The 12543-nt window shown below is 38.3% G+C and overlaps 1 protein-coding gene across 7 annotated transcripts in view; it reads right to left on the bottom strand.

Moving 5' to 3' along the window:
* Positions 1-12543, bottom strand: part of Patronin (calmodulin-regulated spectrin-associated protein patronin) — a 242515-nt gene that overhangs the window by 53144 nt on the left and 176828 nt on the right. For all 7 annotated transcript variants that reach the window (XM_069829423.1, XM_069829425.1, XM_069829420.1 and 4 more), the window contains 5 exons: positions 8741-8919; positions 5696-5994; positions 5413-5607; positions 2948-3184; positions 1481-1679 (listed from right to left, as the gene is read on the bottom strand). In XM_069829423.1, the coding sequence (XP_069685524.1) occupies positions 1481-1679; positions 2948-3184; positions 5413-5607; positions 5696-5994; positions 8741-8919 (1109 nt within the window). The remainder of the gene's footprint in view (positions 1-1480; positions 1680-2947; positions 3185-5412; positions 5608-5695; positions 5995-8740; positions 8920-12543) is intronic.

Raw genomic sequence — 12543 nt, 5'->3', positions numbered from 1 at the left:
TACTGCATCAAATTTTGTCAAAAGCTTGGTGATTCTCAAAGTCAAACAATTCGTAAGATTCAGCAGGTGTTTGGGGAAGATGCGATGGGTGTAACACAAATTAAGGAGTGGTTCAACCGATTCAAAGATGGCCGCACATCAGCGGAGAGTGAGCAGCGTTGTGGCAGGCCCCAAACTGCTCGGAGTGCAGCTGTTGTTGAGAGGGTGCGAAATTTGGTGATGGCAGATCGTCGTTTGACCGTGCGGGAGATTGCCGAAGAGGTTGGAGTGAGTAAAGATTCTGCACATGCAATTTTGCGTGATGATTTGAACATGAACCGAGTGGCTGCGAAATTCGTGCCCAAGTTGTCCCCGGAACAAAAAGACCTCCGTCGTGATGTTGCACAGGACCTTCTGGACACCGCCAACACTGATCCTAGGTTTCTGAACACCGTGATAACTGGACATGAGTCACGGGTGTACGGGTACGACCCAGAAACAAAAAGACAGTCGTCGCAATGGAAGCATCCCGAGTCTCCAAGGCCGAAGAAAGCGCGGCAGGTGCGAAGCAAAATCAAGGTGATGCTGACTGTTTTCTTTGATGTCCGTGGAATTGTGCATCACGAATACGCACCGGAAGGACAAACGGTGACAAAGGAGTACTATCACGATGTTCTCCGGCAACTCCGTGATGCAGTTCGGCGCATAAGACCAGACATGTGGACGGCGAACAACTGGCACTTGCATCACGACAACGCCCCCGCACATTCATCCCAATTGATCCACACTTTCTTGGCCAAACATGGAATTACAACAGTTCGCCAACCTCCCTACTCTCCAGACCTGGCTCCTTGCGACTTCTGGTTGTTTCCAAAATTGAAGACACCACTGAAAGGATCCCGTTTTGAGAGTAGAGAAGAGATAATGCGGAATGCGACGACGGAGCTGAACACCATTCCAAAAGAAGACTTTCAGAGGTGTTTCCGGCAGTGGAAGGATCGGTGGGCTAAGTGTGTGCAAGCACAAGGGGCCTACTTTGAAGGGGATTAGGGTCCCAACCCCGTCAGGTATTTGAAATATTTTTTCTGGCTAAAGGTCGGATACTTTTTAGACAGGCCTCGCAGGCAAAAAACCTAGTGGTTTTGACACTACTTCTTTATCAATTATGCATTAAACAAATCTCATGCAAGTGAACAGGTTTACTGGCACAATCGTCTGAGCACAGTAATAGTCATTGTGATGGTGATTGTGATAATCACAATTAATGACTTAACTGTCACAATAACTGTATTCCTAGCAGAGATGTTAATATGTATTAATATTTCATATCAATCGTGATATAATGTTTATACATACACATGACATTATCTCAGAATAATATAAAAGATAAAATAACGAAGGCTGAATACAAACAACAACTTCCTTGCACTTCATGAGTTTACATGCTTGAATGGAAATCGTGGGGAGAGTGAAACTACTAAATACAGAGTGAATTTATTACCTGTAAGATTGGATGTGGAACCCTTCTTACTTCGACTAGGACTCAGAATTCCTTCCTGTATGTCCACTCCACTGCCTACTCCACCACTGTCTACGTGAATTGTCTTTGGTCGTGGTCTAGAGCCTGCAGATGTTTTGTTTCGCATTTTGGGTACCGGCTTAGCAGCTGCAAGATCAGTTTTGTCTGGAAGTAGTTTACCCTGGAAAAATAATATAAATCTCATTACCTGCTAGCAACATAGCCAATGTATTTGAACCTATTCAACATTTCAACAATATTGGTGTTAAATGGCTATTCTATCAATCGTCTCTAAACACACACCTTCATCTCAAACAGCAGAAATAACTAAAATGCTCTCTCAATTAATATCACTCAATAAAAGAATTGTATTCCAATGGATACCATCCCATTGTGGAATCCTGGGAAACGAGAATGCGGACGCTTTAGCAAAGAAGGGCAGCACTGCTACTTACAGACCTGTTACTAAATCTACGTATCACTCTGTGAAGAGATTTATTAAATATACATACTTAGACTTCAACAAACAAAATTTGATAACTCAATCCCAAGGGAAAAAATGGAACTCTCTGCATCAAAATCCATAGTTAATTCCCGATTTACCACGAAAATCGTCTGTAGCTGCATTTAGATTGGCAACAGGCCATGATTGTTTGGCCAAACACCTGCATAGAATTGGAATATATCAGTCCCCTAACTGCCCATTGTGCAACTCAAACCAAGAAATGGATTCGGAACACCTCAAAATCTGTGCTTCAGTGGCTGGTCATGATAATATCTTTGAAAAATATTGGAGTGCAAGAGGTCAAATGACTTTATTGTCAAACGCCTGGCATTAGAAAGCAACAACAACAACATTTCAACAATAGAATATTTACAATATTTTACTACCATAACTTATTAATTCAATTGAGAATGTGCTGATCTATAGTCCCGACGCTGTTATTTCTGGCGTGACTCCGCCTCTTTGCTTACGTCTTAGAAAGTGAAGGCTCTATAAAGTCTAGGTAGGTAGTATCATTCGCCATTTTTGTTCTTACGTTGCCGAACTACCATATGAGGAATCTATTTGCAACACCGTTAAACATTATCATGTCGTAACTCCTATGATAATAAATCAAACGCACTGTAATTCAGCAAATAATTGAGCGACAAATAACGTCTTCGTGTGCTTTCTGCGAACGCCAACTAAAGAGCTAAAATGGCGGGCGATTATATTAAGTATTTATCGAGCCTTAAGAAATGAATCAGCGAATCACAAGACGCACACGTTTAAATGTAGCTGACCTGCAACGCGATTGGCTGCCGGAAATTAGAGCGATGGGACTATAATTCTAAGTGGGGACAAAAGTTCTCCTTTTTCTCTTCCATAAGTAAAACTAAACTTCAACAATAAGAACAAACCTTTAACTTCAATGTAATGAAACATATTGTGAACATTAAACATACCTCTCTTTCTGCCTCTTCAATGGCTTTCTTAAGCTTATACTGTTCTAGAATGGCTGCCCTACGTAATCTTTCCTCTTCTTTCTTTCGTTCTCGTTCTTCCTGCTTCAGTTTTTCTATCTCTCGACGTCTCTGTGCTTCCTGTTCTTTATGCTGTTTCAATTCCTCTTGTTGTTGACGGCGCTGCAGTGAAAGCAGCATAATTCGTTCTTTTTTCCGCTCCATCTCATCCAAAGCGCTCTGCAATATTGAGTACTGTCATAATAATAATAATAATAATAATAATAATAATAATAATAATAATAATAATCTGTGGTGCTACAGCCCATGAAGGGCCTAGACCGACCAGCCAGCTGCTGGCCTCACGCCCACATGCCGAAACAGAGGTGGACGGTCATCCAACCAGAATGGAGGTATCGTGTGGTTAGCACAATGATCCCCTGTTATAGCTGGTATTCGCAACCGGATTTCGCTACCTAACGTAGCTCCCCAAGTGCTGGGTGGGCACCAGTTCCATACACTGGCCGAAATTTCATGAGAAAATTTCTTCCCCCATGAGGACTCGAACCAGCGCGCATTCCGTAACGCGAGTCCTAGGCGGGATGCCTTAGACCACGATGCTACGATTGAGTACTGTCAGTTAGTATAAGGCAGTAAACAGATATCTTACAACTGCTGAAGGTTCACCTTCATTCTCGTTTGACATGTAGATACAACACTATTTAAACATGGATACTATTTATGAAATAAGGAATTTAAAAATAAACAGACTGTAAGAGATGCAAGTCAATATAATACACAAGAGATTTTGTTCAAACCATCACTGTTTTCTGATTACAGTACATAAATGTGCTTTCAATCATTTGCATTCTATTCCACCTCTAGATAAATTTCACAAGTGGTTCCTCTTCATAACAGTCTTCACATGTATGGTATATTTACTTGCATAATAGCCCCCAATTTTTTATAGGGGGAAAGAAGTTTTCACAGAATGTACACATTTTTATTTTTTTTTTATTTTATTGGGTTATTTTACGATGCTGTATCAACATCTAGGTTATTTAGCATCTGAATGATATGAAGGTGATAATGCCAGTGAAATGAGTCCGGGGTCCAGCACCGAAAGTTACCCAGCATTTGCTCGTATTGGGTTGAAGGAAAACCCCAGAAAAAACCTCAACCAGGTAACTTGCCCCAACCGGGATTCGAACCTGGGCCACCTGGTTTCGCAGCCAGACGTGCTGACTGTTACTCCACAATTGTGGACGAATGTATACATTCCATTTTAAATTGAAGACAGGTATTTCAAATGCTCTTCGGAAGACGATGTTATTTGAGAAGAGAATGACGATGACAAAGTGACTGTGCAGTAGAGGATGACGGAAGTGATGCTGCAGTAGAGGATGACAGTGATATTGAAACCAGTACTGATAGTGAATAAGGTGAGAATAGTGGTAGTGTTATCTTCATAAAGCATACCTAGTTTTTGCTCTATTTGTATTCAGTTTTAGGTTATACTGTGCTACATTGTTTATTTATTTCATATGTTATGCACTTTACATTATTACTGCTCGTAAGCGTTCGATATATCAATGCTCTTGAAGTCGTACAATCAATCATTTTCAATATTACTTGAATGTCCAATGTCGAAACCAGCTGTGATTATCACGAGGTATGTTAGGTGTTATAATTTTTTTCTCCCTAAATTACGAAAAAAAAAAAAAAAAATGCGTTTATTACGCGAGTAAATATGGTATATTTATGCAGAAGCAGACTTTTGGGTATTCCATGTGTTGGAACATAACACTACCAACCTTTTGGAACTGCATACTGCTCCCATCATCAAGAAAATTGGTACAATCTCAAAGGACGACCTTTCATAACAAATTATCCCTTCAGGTTATGACAATTTGCTGTGACGATGAAACCTGCATGCAGTTGCGAAACTTCTAGTTATGTTCTACTGTATTTACCCGAGTAATAGACACACTTTTTTTTCGATTTTTATAACAAAAAACTAGGATGCGTCCTTTATGCGAGAAAAAAAATACATATTAAAGGTGTGCCAGCTCGAATGCTGAAATAATCGACAGAATACGTAACAATATATGGACTGTGACTAATATATATATCGATTGCATGGCACTTAAGATGATCGAGTTTGCAGTATTGTATAAACAGATGATAACTTGTAACAATGAATACAGCGGAAATAAGACAAGACACTTTATTGTTATTATTAACACTAGCCTTACTTCATTCACTGTCAGGTTCAGCATCACTGCTATCATTTGTCACAGATTCCTCTATGCATCTATTAAGCGGGGATTTTTTTTTTTTAATTTTAACGAGAAAAATTGGGGTGCGCCCATTATGCAGAGGCGTCCATTACGTGGTTGAATACAGTATATTCTCTTATACATTTTATCTGGCGTAAGGCAACAAAAATACTGCGTTATTTGACTTACAGGATCAGGATTAATGAGTTCATTGCCTATAACGAGTCCGACACCAGGAGCTGTGGTGCTCTCCAATTCACTGCCTTGTTGCTCTGAAGTCTCTGCTTCTCTCGGTGGAGGAGGCTCCAAGCGTGACTGTGCAGCTGGTCTTGGCTCTTCAGACTCAATGGTTGGCTGACTTTCAAACTGTGAAACTGGTCGTTCCTACAAAAACAACGAAAAGGTATATGGTTAATAACTTCATTTAACCACGAATTTTCAACAGCAATACAAACATATCTTTATTACACACCTTTTTCGGAGACGACCTTTTCACCCTGAGAGGAGGTTTAGGTCTTTTAGGTGCTACATCACTATCAAATGATATATAGAAGCCCTTTTCTGCAGGACTGTCACTATTTGAATCCATTTCATGGATGTTTACAGGAGGTATGCTGGCTGCATCATCAGATTCCTGTTGTTGGAATGAATTTCGGGATAAAGATGGCCGGGTGGGTGATGGAATCCTGTATGTTCGACTACCAGATGTGATCTGCAGACCTTTAATACCTTGGGCTAAACCATGTGTTGGGTCATCTCCCATTGGTGCACCTGCAAATCAGAGAAAAACAGAAACTGTATCCTAAAAAAGGTAAGGCAAATAAATTACTAATTTTATATTATTTTACTATGACGTACTGAAGTATATATGGCGTTTCAGTGCAGTAACTCTGCGTTACTAATTTCAGCGATACTTCTATTTAGTTGGTGTTTTATATGATATATTCAGAAAATTTGACAGGATAAACAGGTTATGGAATGAATTTATCATCAGAAAATACAATAAAGTACTGGAAAATACATTAGATAAAAGCAGTGAGACTTACAGTGCTACAATGACTAAGCAGGAGACTGTTTTCATATACAGTAGTTATGCAAGTATTTCCCTATTATGAAGTACAGTGGAGCTTTGATTATTGCCTTCTTTGACTACCATTATGTCTATTAAATATCGTTCACTATTTAATACCATTAAATTTTATTATTGTCGAAATTCTAATCATTTCTGTCATGTAATGTACTGGTAAAATTCTCCTGGATGACTTAACATTCGCACACACTTGAGCATCCAGTCATGTACCTAGAATCCTTGGCCAGGCCTGAATTTCCGAAAATCACAGTCTTCAAAAATTATTACTGGAAAGCTGAATGAAAACTACTGACATTGCGGTTTTTATATTATTCAAAATGATCACAAAAAAATATGAAAAATAACGAGATGCTTATTTCCATGCACTTCTCTCTCTTTTTAATCTCCTCCATAAAAATTACATCAAATTACAGCCAATATTACTGTTATTAGCAATTTTAAGGCAGGGAAATTGTGGACATAATCCATGCATACAAAATCCCGCATTAACAATTACTAAAAAATCGTCAAAACGAAAAAATTCCTGGTGATGCATCATGAGATTCTGACTAAGATACTGAAACCAAAGCTCCATCATTCAAAGGGAAGAGTAAAGCGTGTGAATGCACGCACGCACACACGCACGCACGCACTCTCTCTCTCTCTCTCTCTCTAGAACTGGACAGTCTGTTAATTCCCGTCCTTTGCTAGAACCAATCACAAGCAGAATAACACACAGCAGAACAGAACACAGTCTGCTAATTCCTGCCCTTTGCGAGAACCAATCACATTCAATGATGAATGTAGCAGCCATCCATGACAATCACATTCAATGATGAATGTAGCAGCCATCCATGACAATCACTTCTTGTCTTTGTTGTGCTTGCTGAGGTGTGTGGTGTCAGTGCTACTACAATGAATAGATTGAATTTTTCACCGTTACTGTAGGTACATATCATTAGAAAACAACGGCCATGAAAAGGAAAATGCTTTCCGTCACAGAAAAAGTTAATTTAATTCGCAAAACGGAAAACAATTCAAATGCTAAGATATCCGAGATGATGAGAAGAAGACTTGATTGGCACCAAGCTTCCCCTTATGTTTTCAATTTTTTGTGCAGTATTGTCCATAATTTTCTTATTGTAGCTTTTTTGCAAATAAATGGCATTTTAGCAAAAGTATTCAAACAATTTTAAACAAAAGTAGCTACCCCTATTTAGCGTCAACCCTCATTTACGGTTAATTATTCCGTGTTCTCAGAAAAATGTTAAATAGAGGTTCTACAGTAGTAGGAAAGGCTTCTTTAAGGGGAGACGATGGTATTTTTTGGTGAAAAATGAGTAAATTAAAAAAAAAAAAAAAATTCTTTAAAATACTCTGTGATATGTGTGGAATGCATAGCATAACATTTTGTGGGTATTTGTGCCTTTATCGAATGTTGGGTCGCCATTTTTAAACTTCCTGCATTATGGATTTTTAAATCACTCGCCCACTTTTATTGTTGTTTCCGGTAAATTAAATTTTCAAAAAAAAATTTTTTTCTTTAAAATACCCTTTGATATGTGTGGAATGCATTGCATAACATTTCATGGGTATTTGTGCCTTTATCGGATGTTGAGACGTCATTTTTAAACTTGCTGTGCTATGGATTTTTAAATCACACGCCCGCTTTTATCGGTTTCCAGTAACTTCATTTTTTTGCTACATTGCCAGACAAAAATGGATATAATTTCTGAACTATTAAAGATACATGCATGAAATTTAGAACACACATTCTTTAGACTGTTAGGAAACTTTTCTCTGTAACAGAATTTTGTTAATTGATTTCATTTTAAAAATACGTCCGTTTGTTTGCAAGAAAGGAAATCAGAAAACTGTTACTGTACTAAATTTTAATTGTTTTTTACAAACGTCGGGACTAATATAAAAATTCTGTTACAGACAGTTTGTAGAACATGCTTTTGCAAATACATTGCAAAAAACTGTTTGAATGTATCTTTAAAAACGCTTTAGATATATTGGTTTTAGTACAATCCTGCATTGGGTATTTTTTTTTTTTTCAAATTTGGGCCCTCAAATAATTTTTTTTTCAAAATAATTTTATTTGGTTGAGTTGCCACAGCTATGAGCTCTCTACATACAAAAAATTAATATTTTACACCAAATGGGAATAAAGTTTTAAAAAATACCATCCTCTCCCCCTAAAATGTTGTTTGTGTTTAGAACAGATTTTCTTTGCTTGCTCTTAGATTCTTTTTTGTCTACCCCCAGCTGAAAGTGGCAGATCCAGTTTGGGAAATTTACAATTACGACTGTATTTTTTATAGGTATAAAGGAAACTCTTGCACAGAACAGGTGACGTGGTTGTGTTCATTGTTCTTGTGATGATGGTAATGTAGTAGTGGTGACAATGTACAGCCATTCTTTTCTACAAAAGCAAATTCTTACCTATGAAAGAGATACTTTGAGGCTCCATATCATCCACTGGCGGTGTTGGGATGGGTGCATGCATCACACCTGGACTCCGACTTTTATCTGGAGTCATCTCACTCTGAGCTTGTTGTGGCTCCATACTATGATGCTGCAATCGTTTCATTTCTGGTGATTCGCCCATCATCTGACTAATCCTGTACAATAAAAGGAAACATTTCAAATCAATTTCTGATAGTGAAAAAAAGACAATCTTAACAAACAGTAAAATTCAAAGGACAAATTATTTAAACCAATGTCGAAATGAAGATAATGAATACTATTGAAATATGTACAAAGGTTTCCATTTAATGTTACTGGGTAGTGCTGTTTACAGTATATTCGAGTACAAATATAAATATGTAAAATATTTTTTCCTCTGTTTCTATCAAACACAGACTAATGTCTTTGCAAATGTGATAAACAAATGTTGGTGAATTGTATGCTGGCTACAGAAACAAATTATCTTTCATTGTTTTAATATAGGCATGGCAGAAAAAAAGTCTATTGAAAAAAGAAAATTTGTGATTGTCAACAGTTAGGAACACTTAATACAAAAAGTTTTAAACCTTTTCAGTCCCATGTTGGGTGACATCTGCCACTGCAATATCCACACTGCAGTCCCACAGCGGGCAGCATCTGACACATTTCTCGCACAGAGTGACTGTGATATTTAAATCCGTCTGCAAAGGGTTAATCTTAAACTTTTCAAACTGCACCCTCCCCCCCCATGTCAAAAACAATTACTATTTGAGAATATGAGTGGAAAAAAAATAGTACTTTTTTCAATACACAAGCATAATGTGACAAATCCCTATACGTTTTATTTTGTCCTATAAAAATATGATATGTCTCTCCACATTTTCACTACTTGAATTAAATATTTTAAAACAGTAATCCATTCATTTTGAGGAACTATACAGTTTACATTAGCATACAAAATTTCAGCCTTTTATCTTAAGTAGTTTCTGAGTAAATGGTTCCTGAATTTAAAACAATAAAAATTATTATTTTTTTAATACTCTTTTTTTTTCTGCTATTCCTGCATTAAAACAATGAAAGATAATTTGTTTCTGTGGCCAGTACACAACTCACCAACATTTATTTATCACACAGCCACCCCAGCCACCTACCCACCCCAGCCACCCCTAACCCACTACCTGCTACTTCGACCAGTGCCCTGTTAAAATCGTCTTTCAGCTCGCATCCTAACACTTTAAAAGTAGCCCACATAAATTCTCAAAGCCTTCTCTGTCATTTCAATGAAGTTCAGTCTATTTTCTCTCCTTTGTCTCTTCACGCTATTCTTATCTCTGAAACGTGGTTGAAGCCTTCCCTATCATCTTCTCTAGTAAGTTTAGATAATTACACCCTCTGTAGAAATGACCGAATTGGTAAACGCGGAGGTGGTGTTGCGATATATGTGCGATCGGACTTACCGTTTAAAATTGTCTACCAGTCTTCGAATGAAGTCTTAGAACATCCTGAATATCTATTCATCGAAGTCGGTGCAAGCAACAAAAAGTGCCTCCTTGGAGTTGTATACAAACCCCCTAAATCAGGATTCTTAAGTGATCTTGAAACACCTTTGCTTAATCTTGTGCCTCACTATGACCATACTGTTATTTTAGGCGATTTCAATACAAACTTATTAAATTCAAGTAATTACGCTACAGTTCAACTTAAGAACATGTTTGAGTCTTACAATATATCCATCCTTCCTTCCGCAGCTACCCACCACACCCAGGAATCGGAGACACTTCTTGACATTATTGCCACGACTAATCCTCAGTTAGCATTAACGAATGGACAACTACCAGCGCCGGGTATCTCAGCACACGACATAATCTTTCTAGAATATTCCTTGTATTGTCCAAAATATAAACCTCACATCACATCATACCGTGACTTGAAGCATATTGAGCATGATAAATTAATCAACGATGCACTTAGCCTGCCTTGGACTGAAGTGTGGAATTTACCAGACATTGACGACAAAATCGAAAAATTTAACGACCTAGTAATCCAGTTATACGATAAACACGCACCCTTGAAAACCAGACGAGTTGGTAGACACCCTGCGCCTTGGATGTGCGATGCCATAAAATTACTCATGACAGAGACACTGCTTATCGTAAATACAGACGGAGCAAGGACGAATTAGATTTTAATACTTACAAAGTTTTAAGAAATAAATGTAATCAAGCAGTAAGAAATGCTAAATTACGCCATGCACATTCCCTTATTATACCTTCGGTCAGTGTGAAAGAATTGTGGCGTAACCTTAATAACCTGGGTCTAACAAAAGCAAAGCCTAGGGTAGATAACATCAACTTGTCACTCAATAGCCTAAATGAACATTTCGTCACTGCTCCACCTGAACCATTACATAAAAAAGAGACTCTTGAATTTCTCAGATCTTGCCCCCAACCTGTATGGGATAATTTCTTCTTTAAATACATTAACCCGACTGACGTAATGAAGACGCTGCGACGTATGAAATCTAAAGCCCAAGGTGTAGACAATATAAATATCACTCTCCTGTATAAAATAATAGATGTGATTCTGCCGACCGTCACCCATATATTCAATGCATCTATTATGACTGGGTCCTACCCCTCTCTCTGGAAAATGGCATTAGTGAAACCTTTACCTAAATCTAACACACCTTCTACAGTAAATCAATACAGACCGATATCAATTCTTCCCACTCTTTCAAAAGCATTAGAACATATTGTACACGGACAACTTACGAACTATCTCGACGAACACAAACTCCTCGATGACTATCAATCGGGTTTTAGGCATGGACACAGCACTACTACAGCCCTACTTAAAGTGACCGAGGACATCCGTGAAGCTATGGATAGGGGTGAAGTAACGGCACTAACTCTTCTCGATTTCAGCAATGCCTTTGGTTCTGTTGATATCGACTTGCTTCTTGCAAAGATGAAAACTTTGCACCTATCAGACAATACCTTGAGCTGGATGGACTCCTACCTACGGGACTGCCAACAGTGTGTTTCACTTGATAATCAATTCTCCCAATGGCGATACACAAAGGCGGGAGTGCCGCAGGGCTCCGTATTAGGACCACTACTTTTCTCTATCTACATTAATGACGTATCAAAGAACTTACAGTATTGCCGATATCACCTCTATGCCGACGACCTACAACTTTACATACATTCCAGACCCAATACGATCAATGAATCGATTGACAAGTTAAATTGTGACCTAGCCACTGTCTCCACTTGGGCGGCCAATTTCGGACTCGCACTTAACCCAAGTAAGACTCAAGCCATAATTATTGGACATAAGCGTGTAGTTAACTCCCTTAATAACAGTAATCTTTCAGTTGTTACCCTTAACAACACGCTAATCCCTTATTCATCTGTCGTAAAAAATCTTGGCTTCTTTTTTGATAATAATCTAAGTTGGAATTTTCAAGTTAAAGAAACTATAAAGAAAATCTGTTCCTCCTTTCACTCTTTGAGTCGCTTGAGAAACTTCTTGCCCCAGCAACTAAAACTTACCCTAGTACAAACCCTAGTAATGCCGCACTTCGATTATTGTGACGTTTTGTTAAGTGATCTAAGTTCTGAACTGTCAGTCAAGTTACAGCGAGCTCAGAATATGTGCATCAGATACGTGTGCAACATCCGACGATATGATCACATATCACCGTCCTTCGCAAGTCTCTCGTGGCTCCGACTTAAAGAACGCAGAACTTTACACTCTTTGTCTTTACTCTTTCGAATTCTGCACACCTCAACACCAAA

Source organism: Periplaneta americana, chromosome 6, assembly GCF_040183065.1.
Source record: "Periplaneta americana isolate PAMFEO1 chromosome 6, P.americana_PAMFEO1_priV1, whole genome shotgun sequence".
Lineage (NCBI taxonomy): Eukaryota > Metazoa > Arthropoda > Insecta > Blattodea > Blattidae > Periplaneta > Periplaneta americana.
This window is presented reverse-complemented; position numbering and strand designations above follow the sequence as displayed.